This window comes from Liolophura sinensis, chromosome 1, assembly GCF_032854445.1.
Source record: "Liolophura sinensis isolate JHLJ2023 chromosome 1, CUHK_Ljap_v2, whole genome shotgun sequence".
In the NCBI taxonomy this organism is placed as follows: domain Eukaryota; kingdom Metazoa; phylum Mollusca; class Polyplacophora; order Chitonida; family Chitonidae; genus Liolophura; species Liolophura sinensis.
The window spans coordinates 83,586,238-83,602,601 of record NC_088295.1 but is presented as its reverse complement, the minus strand read 5'-3'; the positions used below and the strand labels follow the sequence as shown (position 1 = coordinate 83,602,601).

The following is a 16,364-nucleotide window of genomic DNA, read 5'->3' as shown; positions in this document are numbered from 1 at the left end:
ATGGCCTGCTCTATGTATGTCAGCTATCATGTGTGTGCAGACCTTTGCATAAATGTTTGCCAGATAATTCACCATCATTCTGCATGACATGCAATCCTGTGGAGAATTAGAGAAGTACATGCATACAGTCTTCATTCCCACCAAAATGTCGACCAAGGCCTGTTCAGATTTATTGGTTTCACACAATAGCATGGCCGGGTAACCTTTTGGGAGATTTTTATGGGTATGGCAACAGATCATTGCAGTGTTGGGTTAAAACTGAAGCAAAGTGTATATTATGTTGTAGTACTTGCTATTGGTACTGTTAAGGTGCAGTAGATGAGGAAAATCTGTAAATATTTACTTATTTTATTTGCTTTGTGTTTTACCCTGTAGTCAAGAATATTTCACTTATACAACGGCAATTAACATTATGGTGAGGGGAAACTGAGCAGAGTCTGTATGAAGCCCATGACCATGTGCAGAATCTGGAAATAAGATCAGACAGTATTTGACCGGCCATTCTAACATAGGACTTTATTTATATATTTATTTAATTGATATGTGTTTTACGCCGTACTCAAGAATATTTCACTTATACGATGACCGCAAGCATTATGGTGGGAGGAAACCTGGCAGTGCCCCGGGGAAACCCACGGCCATCGGCAGGATACTTGCAGACCTTCCCATGTAAGGCCGGAGAGGAAGCCAGCATGAGCTGGACTTGAACTCACAGTGACCACATTGGCGAGAGGCTCCTGGGTCATTACACTGCGCTAGTGCGCTAACCAACTGAGCCACGGAGGCCCCCACAAGACTTTAATAATTGTCAGTGTCATGGCCACTCAGCTGTACTGTTAATAGATTTTAGATGTGCTTATTAAAAGTGTGTTTCACTATTAGTTAAATGGGATCGATGATCCCAGTGCAATGGTTTTACTGACTAAGTACTGAGAAGATTTGGACCAAGTGACCTGTATTGTACACTGCATGTAAGCCATGTTTGCCCACATCATGTATTCATGTTAACAGCATATTATAATTGTGTTAAATAAAAGCTATAGCTATGTAATTACCTGCACGGTCGCTGTGAGTTCAAATCCAGCTCATGCTAGTTTTGTCTCCGGCGTATGTGGGAAGGTCCTCCAGCAGCCAGCGAATGGTCATGGGTTTGCCCCGTGCTCTGCCCTGTTTCTTTCATAATGTTTCCACCATAATGCTGGTCGCATTATCGTACAAGTGAAATATTCATGAATCTGGTGTAAATCTCCAATTAAATAAATAAATATTTTGGGTAGTCCTTGATGTTGCTTATACAGAACTCTTGTTGGTAAATCCTTATATTGAGTGGATATTCATGATCAGTGGTGTTTAATTTTTTACTCGTAACGGACAGTGTAATATTGATATTGCAGTTACCTGTTGGTGTTTTGAGATAGAAGAAAGACAGCAACATTTTCTAAAGAAACACTTGTGGCCATTATACGTTATATCATATTTATTTGTTTAATATACATGCATTGCCATAAGACATCACTTCTCCATCCAGTAAATATGTGATTAGTTTTACTAGATATGGAATGTTTCCAGTTATGTAGCAAAATGTAATTGTTTTCAAGAAATAAGCTTTTGTATCAAAAGACAGAAATGGCATTATTAGATTACTATGTAGCTGAGAGTACTTGTGTGACATTTTTAAGTTTAGAAGAAAATCTTTCAGAAATATGCTTTTATCATTACATTGCACTCAAATTTCACAAAGTGTTACGTGTTGTTGTAAATGACATGGCTTCTCCCTGGAGATTTCCAAGCTTGGTAAAATAAAAATATTGCCTGGTAAATAGATTTAAAACAACTCTGTCAGCAGGAAAATGCTTAACATTTGAGGAATATATCTTCTGATCTAACCATTTGCACATATGCATCATAGAGTTTATGAAAGCAGCGTCTCGTATTTCATTCAGATTTGGTACCCATGCATTTGGTTGAGACTTAATTGTGCGTATAGTCTTCACTTGGCATGTCTTGTGAGAAATGATAAGAAAAGTTAATGTGATATCCAAGTTTTCATAACAATACAGAATTACAGAAACTCTTTAGACTATGAAGCCAACTTTGCTGTTTATTCCCAGAGAGTGCTTGTGTGTGTAAATGATTGAGTGGTGTAGTGTGGTAATAGTAGTGGACTTCCACCCTGACGACAACTGTTGACAGCAACTGCTGATGGTAACTGCTGCTGAGGCCAGCCCTCCAAGTGTCAAGTTAGGAACCAGAGAGAGGAAATTCAGCTTAATGGCTGTATATGGTTAACTTTTCTCAGTAGTGGTTTCTTCACATGCCTCATATCTGTTACAGACAGAATACAACTGGTTCAATTCCCTAGTCTGCCTTGAGGTTTAATTTCTCTGTATGCCTGATTGATGGTGACCCATGTAACCCATGTACAAGTACTTAATTCTCAACTTTAAGAGGTAAGCTAATACAGTATTTGCTCTTCATTTATTGTCAAATTAATTTTGGCTGCAATGTTAATGAAGACATCCAAGGTGTTGCCATGGGTGAAGGTAAAATTGGAGAATATCTAAGGCATTAGTTTGTATGCAACGGCAATGTATCTTTTCACAAGAAAAGTTGGGGAAAATTAATGCTGATATACAAAGGTTTTGTTTGTGAAATTTGGGCCCAGGTTGACAGAATTAACTTCATTATGTAAAATATACATATTTTCCTGTGAGCCTTACATTTTGGACTAGCCTTATACTGGTAAAATTTTGTGTTAAATTTTCAGAAACTGGGTTTTCTCAAAGCAGTTTCAATGTCCAAAACAGTGTGGCATATGATTTCCATGGCAATGCGTTCCATCACTGAGAGTTATTAAAGCCGGTTGGTTTGACCTATTAATTAGACCTGCTATTATGAGTAACCTTGTGAAATTTATACGAAGGATTAATATCCCACAAGGCATATCATACACATACAATAAACTGAAACTAAAACAGAGTATGGCACACAGCTTTTCAGCTGAATATTATGAAGTTATGAAGTTATGATGTAGGTCCTGTCAATCATAGATACATAATTTCTTTTAACTTTGCACTTCTTTGGAATGTTAATTGATGACACATGTGCATTGTACAGTTAAACCCTCTTAAGCCACCAAGACTACTCTTACTAATGTGCAGGGTTTTTTAACTCTAGAAATAGTGTGGGTGCAGATAAGTTGTTTTTGAGAGACACAAGACTGACTGATGTAGTGTGAAATGTATAGTGGGGTGTGAGTTTCTGTATATGTATGAAGTAGGAGAATATTGCATCGCTGGGGTAAAGCAGGCTGTCTAAAGCTTGCCTTTCTCACCCCCAAGCTAAACCGCAGACTCCAGTTGTAGTACTGGCTTGTTTTTCTTTCTACCAAAGCCTTTTCTTGTGAGTGATGGTGTCAACAGTGAAGGGGCAAGAACACAGAGGTAAGGAGGACTGCCCTCACTCTGTACCCCGGTCTGTGTTTATTGTCTGTAGATGTCTTCCTGTCTGCCACTCAGGCTTGTTATTACATGTACAAATAATAACACAACCCTGAGTGTGATGTTCTAGAGACTCAGTGTACATTTATACTGTATGTACACATATATGAGGTGTGACTGGAAGTTTGTATGGCCATGTATACATACCAAACTCCCAGCGCCCATCAACAACTTCATTGATCTTCAGTTAAGTGCTGGCCACAGATCTGTGCATGCTTAACCTGGAAGGTTAAGTGTAAATAATATCCCAGAAAGTACATGGATCAGGCAAGGTTACAGAAATGAGATCATTGTAAATAAAAAAATGATGTACGGGATAGTCACTGCATTACCCTGTCAAGATGTACAAGAACATTTAATAAGGTGTTCTTTCTGAACATGATGCTCGTTGGATCATGTCGTATTAATTCTAGCATTCAGCAGGATTGAGATTTAGAGTGATGATTAAGTGGATTTAGAAATGTGGGAAATGGTGCCTGCAATGGTTAGGATAGGAAACTGAGGGAAAAGGTATGTTTTAGCTAAGAAAATTAGATTGGTTGTCAAGGTGATGTAATAAGACTTGGTAGGTGTTCTGGTACAAAACGTGTGGAATGGTGCAGGGGATGTATGGTCCATTGGCTTCATGTGGTTAAGGAAATGAGATATGCTCCTGTTTTTAGTGGTTAAGGAAATATATAAGGCATGCCATTTGATGGGCAATCAGGAATGCAGGCATGTCACTATAATTGCTTTCAGAAAGTGAAATGTGCTGTTGTGGCAGATTTCGTCAGATAGGTACATTTAACATGTTTTGCCTGTCTGGAAATTTTTAGTCAAAACAAGCAGCTATATAACTGCTTTTGTCCATGTTTCAGTGAAGCAAATTTTTGACATACAGTATTTTTTAACAAGGTTTATGAAGGATGTCTTAGGAGCCTCTCAATGGGGTGGTTATGAATTCAAGCCCAAGTTATGCTGACTTCCTCTCCGGTCATGTGTAGGAAGGTGTGGCAGGAACCTGCGGATGGTTGTTGGTTTCCCCTACGCTCTGCTCATTTTCCTCCCACCATAATGCTGGCCGTCGTTGCATCAGTGAAATATCCTTGTGTAGAATACTCAGATAAATAAATAAACAATGTGGGGATGTTGCAGTTATTGCAAATGAAGCTCTTCTGTCATACCAAAAATTTCACCATTGATTGCCTTTTTCTTTTCAGGATGCTCAGTTGATTTGAAGGAGAATCAGCAAAGGTCCATGGCTAACAACAACAGTGTGAAAGACGTGCTACAGAATTGTCACCACCAGAAAAACCACAGCAACATGGAAACCAATGGAACAAAACGCAAACATTCAGTCGACCATGAAGGCTTGAAATTCATCCAGAGGAAAAAACGAAGGAAACTTCCAGGACCTAGCATTCCTAAAAACGCCTTAATGCAATTGAACGAGCTTCGACCAGGTTTACATTTCAAGTTCATTTCTCAGAAAGGTCCTGTTCATGCGCCCACTTTCATCATGGCTGTTGAGGTGAATGGGCAGAGTTTTGAAGGACAGGGAAATACGAAGAAGAAAGCTAAAATGGTGGCAGCTGAGAAAGCTTTACATTCCTTTGTGCAATTTCCGAATGCTTTTGAAGCTCACCAAGCGATGGGTAGGCAGGTGGTTAGTACAGACTTTACCTCCGACAGCACTGACCTAGATAACCTCTTCAACAACTTTGAGAGTGGGGCCAACCACAAAGACAGCTGCAATGGGTTCGTTAATGGTAACTCGCGGACAGGGAACGGGGAGGTGGTACCAACGAAAACTCCCACGCTCTCTTCACAGCCCTCAGGTAAAAGTCCTGTGATGATTCTTAATGAGTTAAGGCCAGGTATAAAGTATGAGTTTGTGACGGAGACTGGTGACACACACAGTAAGATGTTTGTCATGTCTGTGACTGTGGATGGGGAAGTGTTTCAGGGGTCAGGCAGGAACAAGAGAGTAGCTAAAGCCAGGGCTGCTCAGGCAGCTCTGCGGACACTGCTTAACCAGGACATCGGAGACCTGACAGGTGAGTGGAAAAAAGCCAATAAAATCTAATGAACAAAAAAAAAGATCTGGTGCTTTACCAAACTTATTTTCTTCACATTTTGTAGCGACTGCGCTCTGTGACAGTATTTTTTCCAGCCGTTTCCGACACACCAGGCCATTTTTTGCAATATTGTTCTGTTTAAGACTTCTTTACATCCTGACCTGTATGGAGCGAAAATGTTTTTGATGGAGTGAAGTGCCAGACAGTCTGTCAGATCATGGATATTTGCTGAGGCACAGGAAAAAACTGTGCACCCATAAACACTGGCTACCTGACTGCCAGAATGGCAGGTCTGTGTTATGGACTCTGCTCCAGGCCCGATTAACTTCCTCAACCGGCTCTCCAGGAACGGACCTCTTTTAACAGTGTGCTGAGATCTCTGAGTTGTGTACAGAAAGTCTTAGTACTATAACCACTTGTAGATTGCTTTGGTCTCACCTCAGCTGACCTTTGACAAAGAGGTAAACTCGCACATTAGTTATTCCTCTTTAATATGCCTCTCACAGAGGTGCTACTGCTGGCCCCTGCACAAATCTTCTGTGTAAAACCTCTAATCAGACTAGTGGCTACATATTCCCTGCAGGCATTCTGACGGCTCTGTCAAAGAGCCCTTACTCTGAGGAAACCTATCTCTTCCAGCTTTCCCCAGGGGTAGGGAGTATTCACATAACCCTGCACATGTACATGACCTACAGTTTAAATCTTAATCAATTCCTCTCAGGTACATGTAATTTAAGACCTGGCCCCAGGATCTTAAGTCAGACTTGAGGTATTATTCTTGAATTTATGTTTGAATATAGAAACTACTTTTCAATTTGGTCATGAAAGCACAAGGAAACTCTTAGTATTAAATTAGTATTAAGATAAAAATTCATAAGATAAGTCACAATTTTAGTGCAGTGAACTGTTTTGAAGTTAAGTCTGACTTCAGTCCAAGACAGCTTTATGATCCTGGGTGCAGTAATCTAGGTACGGTACCAAACTTGTACTTCCATAGTTTGGCACCCAGCATAAGGGAAATAGAAAGGTCCAGTGTGAGTACATGCTGTGTACAAACTGGTGGGCTGCCATGTCTGGTGTCTTCTATATGGACAATTAAGTGAGGCAGCACAGTGCCACATTTACAAGGAGACACTGTCATAATATGAACAAAGTAATGTTAAAAACATGCATTTAGAATTGTTTGACAAACAACCCTTAAGCCATTATCACAGACCTGACTTAACCATGATCAGGACAGCTGTTTATATGGCCATGTGTAAATGTTAACCATGATCAAGACGGCTGTTTATATGGCCATGTATAAATGTTAACCATGATCAAGACGGCTGTTTATATGGACATGTGTAAATGTTAACCATGATCAAGACGGCTGTTTATATGGCCATGTATAAATGTTAACCATGATCAAGACGGCTGTTTATATGGACATGTGTAAATGTTAACCATGATCAAGACGGCTGTTTATATGGACATGTGTAAATGTTAACCATGATCAAGACGGCTGTTTATATGGACATGTGTAAATGTTAACCATGATCAAGACGGCTGTTTATATGGACATGTGTAAATGTTAACCATGATCAAGACGGCTGTTTATATGGACATGTGTAAATGTTAACCATGATCAAGACGGCTGTTTATATGGACATGTGTAAATGTTAACCATGATCAAGACGGCTGTTTATATGGACATGTGTAAATGTTAACCATGATCAAGACGGCTGTTTATATGGACATGTGTAAATGTTAACCATGATCAAGACGGCTGTTTATATGGACATGTGTAAATGATAACCATGATCAAGATGGCTGTTTATATGGACATGTGTAAATGTTAACCATGATCAAGACAGCTGTTTATATGGCCATGTATAAATCTTACATAATAGTAATACTTGTCAGCTGTTCTAATATCTGGAGTAAAAATGATTGTATATGTGATGTGGTTATTTGCTTTTGTGTGCAGGTCTGGAGGAGTTTAGTGAGGGGAACTCCTGTGGGAACCCATCTCTCCCTGATCTCATTTCACAGCTCATCCTGGAAAAATTCAGTGAACTCACCAATAACTACAAATCACCCTATGCAAGGAGGAAGGTGTTAGCTGGTGTCGTCATGACCACAGGTCCCAGCGCAGATCAGAGTTCTGTCATATGTTTGGCCACAGGAACGAAGTGCATAAATGGCGAATATATGAGTGACTCCGGTCTGGCGTTAAACGACTGCCATGCGGAGATTCTGACTCGACGCTCTCTGGTGCGGTTTCTCTACAGCCAGCTAAAACTACACCTGTCCTCCAATCCTCAGGAATCTGCCTGCTCTGTGTTCGTTCGGCGGGAAGATGGCGCAGGATTCAGGCTGCGGGACAACATTCAGTTTCACCTGTACATCAGTACAGCTCCGTGTGGAGATGCCCGCATATTTTCCCCTCATGAGGTGAGCCAGGACGGAGAGAGTGGGGACAAACACCCAAACCGTAAGGCTCGCGGACAGTTAAGGACCAAAATCGAGTCCGGGGAGGGCACGATTCCTGTACAGTCTTCAGCAGCCATTCAGACATGGGACGGGGTACTGCAGGGAGAGAGGCTACTTACAATGTCATGCAGTGACAAGATAGCTCGTTGGAATCTCCTGGGAATACAAGGTCAGTCAACTGTAACCATTTGTGCTGTCCACTTTACAAGACTGTAAACAAGCAGTGTGTACTGGGATTTGACAATCTGTTTATTTGGCTTCACAAATTGTCTCCTGACAATGGTTACTGTAATTCTTCAATCCTTTCACAGGTTTGCAATGTGTTCATTCAAGCATATTCTGTGGGCGTTATTCTGTGTTGACTGATAAAACTGTACTTTTTCTGAAGCCCTGAAATCGACCAATCCAACAAATGTAGTTTTGTCTCCAAAATCAAATCAAAATGTGCATAAATTGCACTGAAAGTTGCTCTGTGATGTACAAAAATGTTGAGGAATTAGGGTGTCTGTTTGAGTGTTGTGTTGTGCCATACTCAAGAATATTTCGCTTAACTATTGTGGCTATTATGGTGGGAGGAAACCAAGCAAAGCACAGTAAAAACCCATGACCATCCACAGGTTGCTGCAGACTATCCCATGTACCAGCTGATAATGAGCTAATTTAACCAAATGCCTGATAGTGATTAACTTTGCATGGAGCAGAGCATCCTCAATTTAGAAAACCTTCACCTTGACAAGTCCGAGCATATACTTCTACTGAATGTACATGTACAAATCTTTGCACTACAGATAAAGGGACAGTACTCTTGTTTTTGTCCTATTAGCTAATCAAATTTTTGGATCTTAATGCAGATCCACGTCTGTACCAAAATTTGATGGATTGGTTCTTATAACAAGACCAACCTGTGCACAGTATTTCATTCAGATAGCTGTTTAACTTCTGCATAAAAAATGTTGACCAACAACACAGGCAAAATGTTACCTTCTTGTTAAAGGTAATAAAGCATGCATCAGTGTTCAGATGATGGTGGCATTACAAGTTGATGACCGGTATTAATCTAAAATATAGATAGGACAAGGTTTGTAATAGATTGTTACTGATGTTATCACACACCTGTGCTATGCTCTGTTACTGATGTTTTCACACACCTGTGCTACGCTCTGTTACTGATGTTTTCACACGCCTGTGCTATTCTCTACTTACACAGGTGCCTTGCTGAGCCACTTCATTGAGCCTGTCTATCTGACTAGCATAGTCCTAGGCAGTCTTTTCCACGGGGATCATTTGACCAGAGCTTTATATTCACGCTTGTCCAATGTTCGCAACGTTCGACCCCCATATCGTCATCATCAGCCTTCCCTAAAGATCATCAGCAACCCAGAGTCACGGCAGCCAGGTAAGGCCCCGAACTACAGCGTAAATTGGTGTCTTGGGGATCCTGCCCTGGAAGTGATCAGTGCTAAAACCGGAAAAGACGAACATGGGCGGAGCTCTCAGATTTGTAAACAGGCCTTGTATCAGTGCTTTTGTGGCTTGTACAGCAAGCTGCCATCAACGACCAGTCAATCTGTGATGTCGCGTCCGCGACTCTATTCCGACGCCAAGGCGTCTGTGATGGACTACCAGTTGACCAAGCAAGAACTGTTCTCAGCTTTCCAGAGGGCTGGGCTTGGTCACTGGATCAAGAAACCAATTGAGCAGGATCAGTTTGAGTGCGTGAGCTGACCATATGAGTTCTTCACCATCTGAGTTCTTCACCATCTGGGGACTAAACTGTGACGTTTTGGGATGAATCTAGCGTACATCTAGCTTTAGCACTCTCATGCTGTCTCCTGAATGCAGGCAATGTGACAGTACAAGGGCATGGCTCCAACTACATGTAGCTTCCATATTATTGAAGTGATGATTTAGTGACTAAAACTCCATGGAAATGGAAAAGAACTGTCGACATATGCAATAATGCAAAATTCATATTGCTTTAAAAAAATCTGCAATCATGACAATGAAAGAAGCTGTATGCAATGGAATGGCTTTGATTTCTTTGCCAAAGGCTCTGCTGCATTTTATACTTTATTATAACACGAGCTTTCCTTTGTACAGTATATGTGTATAAGTGTTTTTTGTGTACATGAAGGAACTTTTTGTGAATACAATAAGTGCAAATATCATATGATTTAATTTTCTTCCATGTTAAAAGGACTGTTGACGGCCCTTGATACTCTGTGATTAGTGCATACGTACTTGTGAATAAGTTCAAATGTAGTTCTTTTGTCGGAGATTATGTTAGCTTTTTAGGTAAGATAAATCATTTGATGGTAAACAGTTAACAATGACAAAGAACTGGTTTTGATCTCAGCTATGAGTTTTAAGTTTTTGAATGGTAGATGCATATACCACTGTGTTTGTGTGTTTGCCATTCTGATTGTTTATTTTTGTAAAGCTATAATTATAAGCAATATTTCATTTTAAAGAACAAGAAATAGGACAGCATATTTACTTTAGCAATCATTTTGAGCATTATAATGTTGGTGCATATTGAGTGTCAATGTGTAAGGAAATGTAAATTTTGGTTTTGAGTCCCATATTGAACACTTGATTATGGGTTTGGATCTATTTAAATGTAAGCTGTAATTTGATCAAACATTTATGATCTTTCTTTCTTGCATATTGCTTTCTGTAGAATATTCACCTGATCATGAGTCTTTCATTTTGTTAACTTATCCAGACGTTGTAAGTTTCCATTTTGATTGGCAACAGGTTATGGTTGCTTGAGAGCAACGCAGTATAGCACACCATACCATACAAACCATCCGGCGCCTGTCAAACCTGGAAATCCATTTCTGCCCTGATTGCATGTGTTGTCTTTACTTGTTTAAAACTTTCGTGTCGACTTTTAATTTGAATGAGAAAACCACCAATAAAATGTGTGTATGGCTTATCATCATTTGTCGCTGGCACATTTTTAGATCTGTCTGCTGTCAAAATACACAAAAATTCTGTGTGGTTAGTTTCAGTTTTTGAAAGTGGTAAGAAATTGTCAGCTTCATTGCAAGAATACATACAAGGTCAACTAGAAGGGTCTGAGAATTAACGCCAAAACGTCGAGGTCATAACTCAGTGCCATATGGTGCATTGATAAGCTGTAAAGGTGATGATGATGCTGTGGCAGCCTTGATAATTCTGTGCAGATCTTGATGACACTGTACAGGTCTTGATATTGCTGTGCAGGCCTTGATGATGCTGTGTAGATCTTGATGACACTGTACAGGTCTTGATATTGCTGTACGGGTCTTCATAATGCTGTACAGGTCTTGATGCTGGTGAGCAAACCTACTTTTCCAGGAGTTAACACTGTATTCCAGCTAAAGTTTAGCATTTTCAAACGACACGTTTTGCTCGACTTTCCACCCTTATAGGGCCACTTATGAGTTTTTTTTCTGAAGTTTGATGAATTTTTTGGGAGGAAATTTAAGAATTGGCATCAAAAGAATGATTGTGATGAATTTATGTATATCTGAAAGCGAATGTTTGCATACCAAGTTGAGGTGAAATACAGTAAGCTGGCAGCTAATCATAATGTGACTGTTTATGGTGGGCCCTACAGTTTTAATGCCCGGGCACCGTTATGTGCATCCAGTGTGGTCGCAAGCAGTTTAACGTCTAAAGAGACATAGGAGAAAAAGCATTATTTTGTACTTAGAGTAGAAGTAAAATCAGCATTACGAGTGTGCTAGTATCTAACAACTTTTTTGACATTTTCTGTTTGAGTTTTACCCATGTAGAGAACATCCCAAGTTTAAAGACATCCCCTGGCCTAATTTGCTCAACTTTATCCCATTGTAGTATTTTTACAGCATATTTCATATAGTTGTTTTGTTTAATTTATTTCTTGCTTCCTTGCAGGGAATGTCCTTGTGTTATACCATGTTGATTTCTAGAACATGGGATCATGTAGTGATAATCCTACGTTTACTTGTGTGTCATTTACATGTAGCTATTATCAATGCCTTATCCATTCCAGACTGTTTTCAAGCAAAACGTTTTAAGTTTCTGAATTTGATCTTTTACTAGAAAATAATACTTTAATTGGTCTTTATTGTTTAGGAATGTCCATGTTGAACATGGATCAGATTTACTGTCAAAATGTTAGAATGGCTGGCAGACTTTGTTTTAGTACTCCTTAGTTTGTGTGTAGCAGTTTGGTTGAAGGACTTTATGCATTGTGTGCACATGAGCAGTTAAACTGAATCTAAAATATCATGATATGATATGTTTTGATTTGTTGATGTATAAGTTTATATCTACATATACATTCATACATCTTAAACTTTTATTTATTATAAGAATGTGTGTTCTTCCTCATGTAAGTCAAGTTTACTGACACAAAATACAATATTTTCTTCCATTTTGTAGGAGTTTTTTCATCAGCATTACCTTGTTATTTGCTCAGATCAGATTTTTTGCATCTTGCACCAGACTTTCTAGTTACCTGTTGTTGCCATAGCACAAACTGTGTTACCACATATGTACATAGGTATTCAGTGTTTTTAAATGATTGACCAGGTAGTTTTCAAAAGCCAGTTGTTCAAAAGTGTATTAAATCTTAATACCATTTTTAGACTAATGGAATTTTAGTCCAGACTTAAAGTGCTTCTCCAGTTTCAAAAGAAATTTTATATTGGTGGAAAAGTCAAAATGATATGAAGAACAACCTGTGGAACAGAACTAAGCACCATGGATCTTGGTCCAAGCAGGGTTTACAGTGAATAACACCTATTCAACCTCTACAACTGTGGAGTTCACAAACACAAAGCCTTTTTCAGCTTCTGTAAAATTTACGTGATGATATTTCTTATGAGATGCTGAACCGAGCAGATAGGACAGTAAATTAGCTTGTAGTTTTACTGAACTGCAGTGTTTATTTATAACTTACGAATTTGGGAAAGCAATTCTTGATCATTACCTTGTAACCCACTATTAAAGATGCAGATATGTTGGTACTGTACATGTAGCGCTTAAGCTTTAAAACACCATGGAACAGTGTGTCATCTTAGTTCAGTCTTAGCATATAGGGTCAGGGTAATTCCAGCTTTTAACATTGACTGCTATTGGTAGTTCAGATTTTGTACCTGTGATTTGCGGTATATAGTAGATGTACATCAATGACTTTGTTATACTCACATATGTAAATGAATGATAGTAATTCATGCCCTCTTCTACAACATGTTACTTTGTACATTGTGTAAAAACATTAAATTTGTTTTGGTCAATACAGAGGCCAGGTCTGTTGTACACATATATATCTATTTTGGACATTTTTACACGGGTAACAAGAAATTTAACAAGTTAACAGGTTGTTGTTGTCGTCATGCCCCTGCCCACCTACCTGTAACAGCCTACCAGATGATTATTAGAGTGGACTATTAGCTTCTCAGACAGACTGCCCAGGGACCACATTCACAAAACTGTAAAAATCAATATTTGTGTAACTTTTTTGCAAATGTTGCCTGGGTGATAACACATAAGGCTGCATGATTTAAGAGAAAAATGACAAAACATTGATTTAGGAAGTTTTGTGAAAGTGGGCTTAGCTAGATAACTAAGGAATTCCTGTTCACAGTCCTTGTCAGAAGATGACCAATGCAGCAGGCTAATGCATGGAACGCCAGTCTTGCACATAACTCCAAGTGATGGCCAAGCTAATTCTTTCTCTGGGTTCCACCCAAGGCAAATTTCTCATCCCCTGTTCTTTGATGATCGTCTGTTTGGACACATGACAGTAAAGGTGTTAATGCCTCATTTCATGGTACTGTACCACATAAGTACTTGGACATCACTCTGCTATGGTCAAAGCTCAATCTTACATTCATCTGGCCTTTTACCCAGCTGTGTTTAGAATAGAAAACTTCATGATACATGTACAATCTGAATCACAACTGCCTTGTCTCACAGTCAGTTTTTTTCAAAGAATAAAACTGCCTACAAACAAGTGAGAATGTTTTTGGTGTCTTCTTGTTTATTTCTTCAGCCAAGCCAACCAAAAAAGTGTTCTGTGCAACTGTTTGAGACAATAAAGAGTGGCCTACTTGTACCTAGATAGGATAAATTACCTATCAGACAAAGTAGAGCACCTGACTCACTCAAAGTCCAGGGTAATCTTGAATGAAGTTATACCAAGGTATATACAGTAATTCCTCTGAAGTTTAGTATTTTTCAAGTAAACACATTTTGCTTGATTCTGATTGATTCATCCGCCTTAGCAGACCGCTTTAGAGCTTTTTGTGAAATTTGATTCATATCTTGTCAGAAAAACTTGTTGGCGACAAAATAGCATTTCACAGCATTTATGTGCTTCTGGAAGCGCATTTTTACACACCAAACTTCAGGTGAAATACAGTACTCTAGGAGACACAGATGTGGTTTCCTTACTTGCTGCTGTGTATTGTTAAAGGAAAGCACAAGAATTGGACAGGTTGATGTCAGTTTGGAGTGACATGGAATTCTGGAGCATGGTGTGTGTTCAGCAACTGTCAATCAATCAATATCTCGTATTTCACATGGTACATTAACATGACAGAACATAATGGGAAAGGTTTCAGGTGAGATAAGGCTAAATGGGTGCTGCCCAGTTCTGACAGGATTACCAGGACCACTGTAGAAAGCAGTGTGTGTTGTGTATGTATGTAGCACTGTGCCTTGTCTTAAGCTGAAAAGTGTGAAAAAATCAATGAAAAATTAGTTGGAAATTTTGGTTTTTATACATCATGTTTTTCCAAGAATCTGAAGAAAAACAATGCATACAAATTTAAGCCCATTACCAATGTGAAGAACTACCACATCTCAAAAAAGGGTTTTTGACCAGATCTGTAGGCTGACTCAAATCTGAGAATTCTCCAGCCCAGTTCTTAACCTTTGAGCAGGCTCATGGGGATCATGAGTCAAGATTGTAAATTCTCAACTGTTTGCCACATATTTCTTGCATCAGTACAATAAAATTAAAAGCAGACTTGCAGACCTTTATACATGTAAACACACATGTATTTGTCAGTTCTAACCTAGTATCAGTAATGCTTGTTTAGACTAAACAGACTAGTGACATCCCTTTGTGTGGAGATAACCCAGGCGGAATTTCCATACCAGTACCATTTTATATGTACCTGTATATATACTTACACAATGGCAACCACCATGGTGGGAGGAAACTGAACATGAGCTGGACTTGAAACTTACACCAGCCTCATCCCTGAGAAACTCCTGGTTTACTGTGTTGTGCCAGCATGCTAACCACTAGGCTTGTAAATTTTTGAGCAGTAGTCCAAGGCATTAAACTTATTTTGGTCTCAGTGTACATTTATAGATACTGTAGGCTTGTTAATATTCTAAGCCCTACCATACCAGCCAATGAAAAATTTCGTTTGAAGGGTATTTTAACAACAGAGATATTGATCATTTGTGTCAGGAAGTAATTAATATGTGATTAATGTGCTGGAGAAATGGTGAAAATAAAAACCAAAGGATAATTACAAAGTGTTTCTGGGTTAGAGATCAGTGGAAAAGGTGCTAACATTAAAATTGCTTCATTTGCCCGTAAATCCATTACAGTAAACATGGCCACAGCTTGTGCATTGAATAATTGACAGTGGCTGTGGGTTCAGTTGAGGTAAGCTAGTGTAGACATGCAAGTTGTAGATTGTACAGGCAACGGGGGAGAGTTATCACCATAAAGGTCTAATGAGGGCAACCCAATTAACCATGCACAGACACGTTTCAAATGAAATTACCTATAATTTTTTCTTGTTTTTCTTTTTATGTTAATTTACTATATACATAGCGAATGGGAAGGCTGTAACAATGATCTGTTAAACAGCCAAGTATACACATTTCATCTACATAAATGTATCTTAGTCACGTAATCTTTCTTCTTGCAGTTTTTTTTCTTTTTTTTTCTTTGACTGAACGAACAGGCTTTGTGTTGACATTTATACACGCAAAGTGTTACACGGCTTATCCAGAAACGAGGCATTGCTATAAGTCGTGCTAGATACCAAGCGAAAAAATGATTTATGGAAAAAGTATACATTGCTTTCTGAAGTTCATGAATAAATATGCAAATCAAGTGCAACAGAATAGTGGCTCAGCCTGGCTCACAAAGCTGAGATTACACTGGTAGCAGTGTGGGTTTTTTTTTCTGCTGTAGCAGCATAGGCGCACTGTAGGCCTACGTGGTGCAAATTTTAAGCAACCCGACATAACAATGCTGTGGTTTGAAAAAAACAGCACTGAAACCAATGTGACAGCAAAACAAACCGGTTATTATAAAATGCCCACAGGA

General features: G+C 39.1%; 1 protein-coding gene across 5 annotated transcripts in view; it reads left to right on the top strand.

The window, feature by feature from the left end:
* Nucleotides 1-12,047, top strand: part of LOC135477201 (double-stranded RNA-specific editase 1-like) — a 56,565-nt gene extending 44,518 nt beyond the window's left edge. For 4 of the 5 annotated variants that reach the window (XM_064757386.1, XM_064757378.1, XM_064757362.1 and 1 more), the window contains exons 2-4: nucleotides 4,700-5,536; nucleotides 7,527-8,201; nucleotides 9,240-12,047. In XM_064757386.1, the coding sequence (XP_064613456.1) occupies nucleotides 4,738-5,536; nucleotides 7,527-8,201; nucleotides 9,240-9,757 (1,992 nt within the window). In that variant the 5' untranslated portion in view covers nucleotides 4,700-4,737 and the 3' untranslated portion in view covers nucleotides 9,758-12,047. Of the gene's footprint in view, nucleotides 1-2,412; nucleotides 2,451-4,699; nucleotides 5,537-7,526; nucleotides 8,202-9,239 lie in introns of those variants that run through there. The other variant, XM_064757395.1, reaches the window with a different exon arrangement.
* Nucleotides 12,048-16,364: the final 4,317 nt, after the last annotated feature.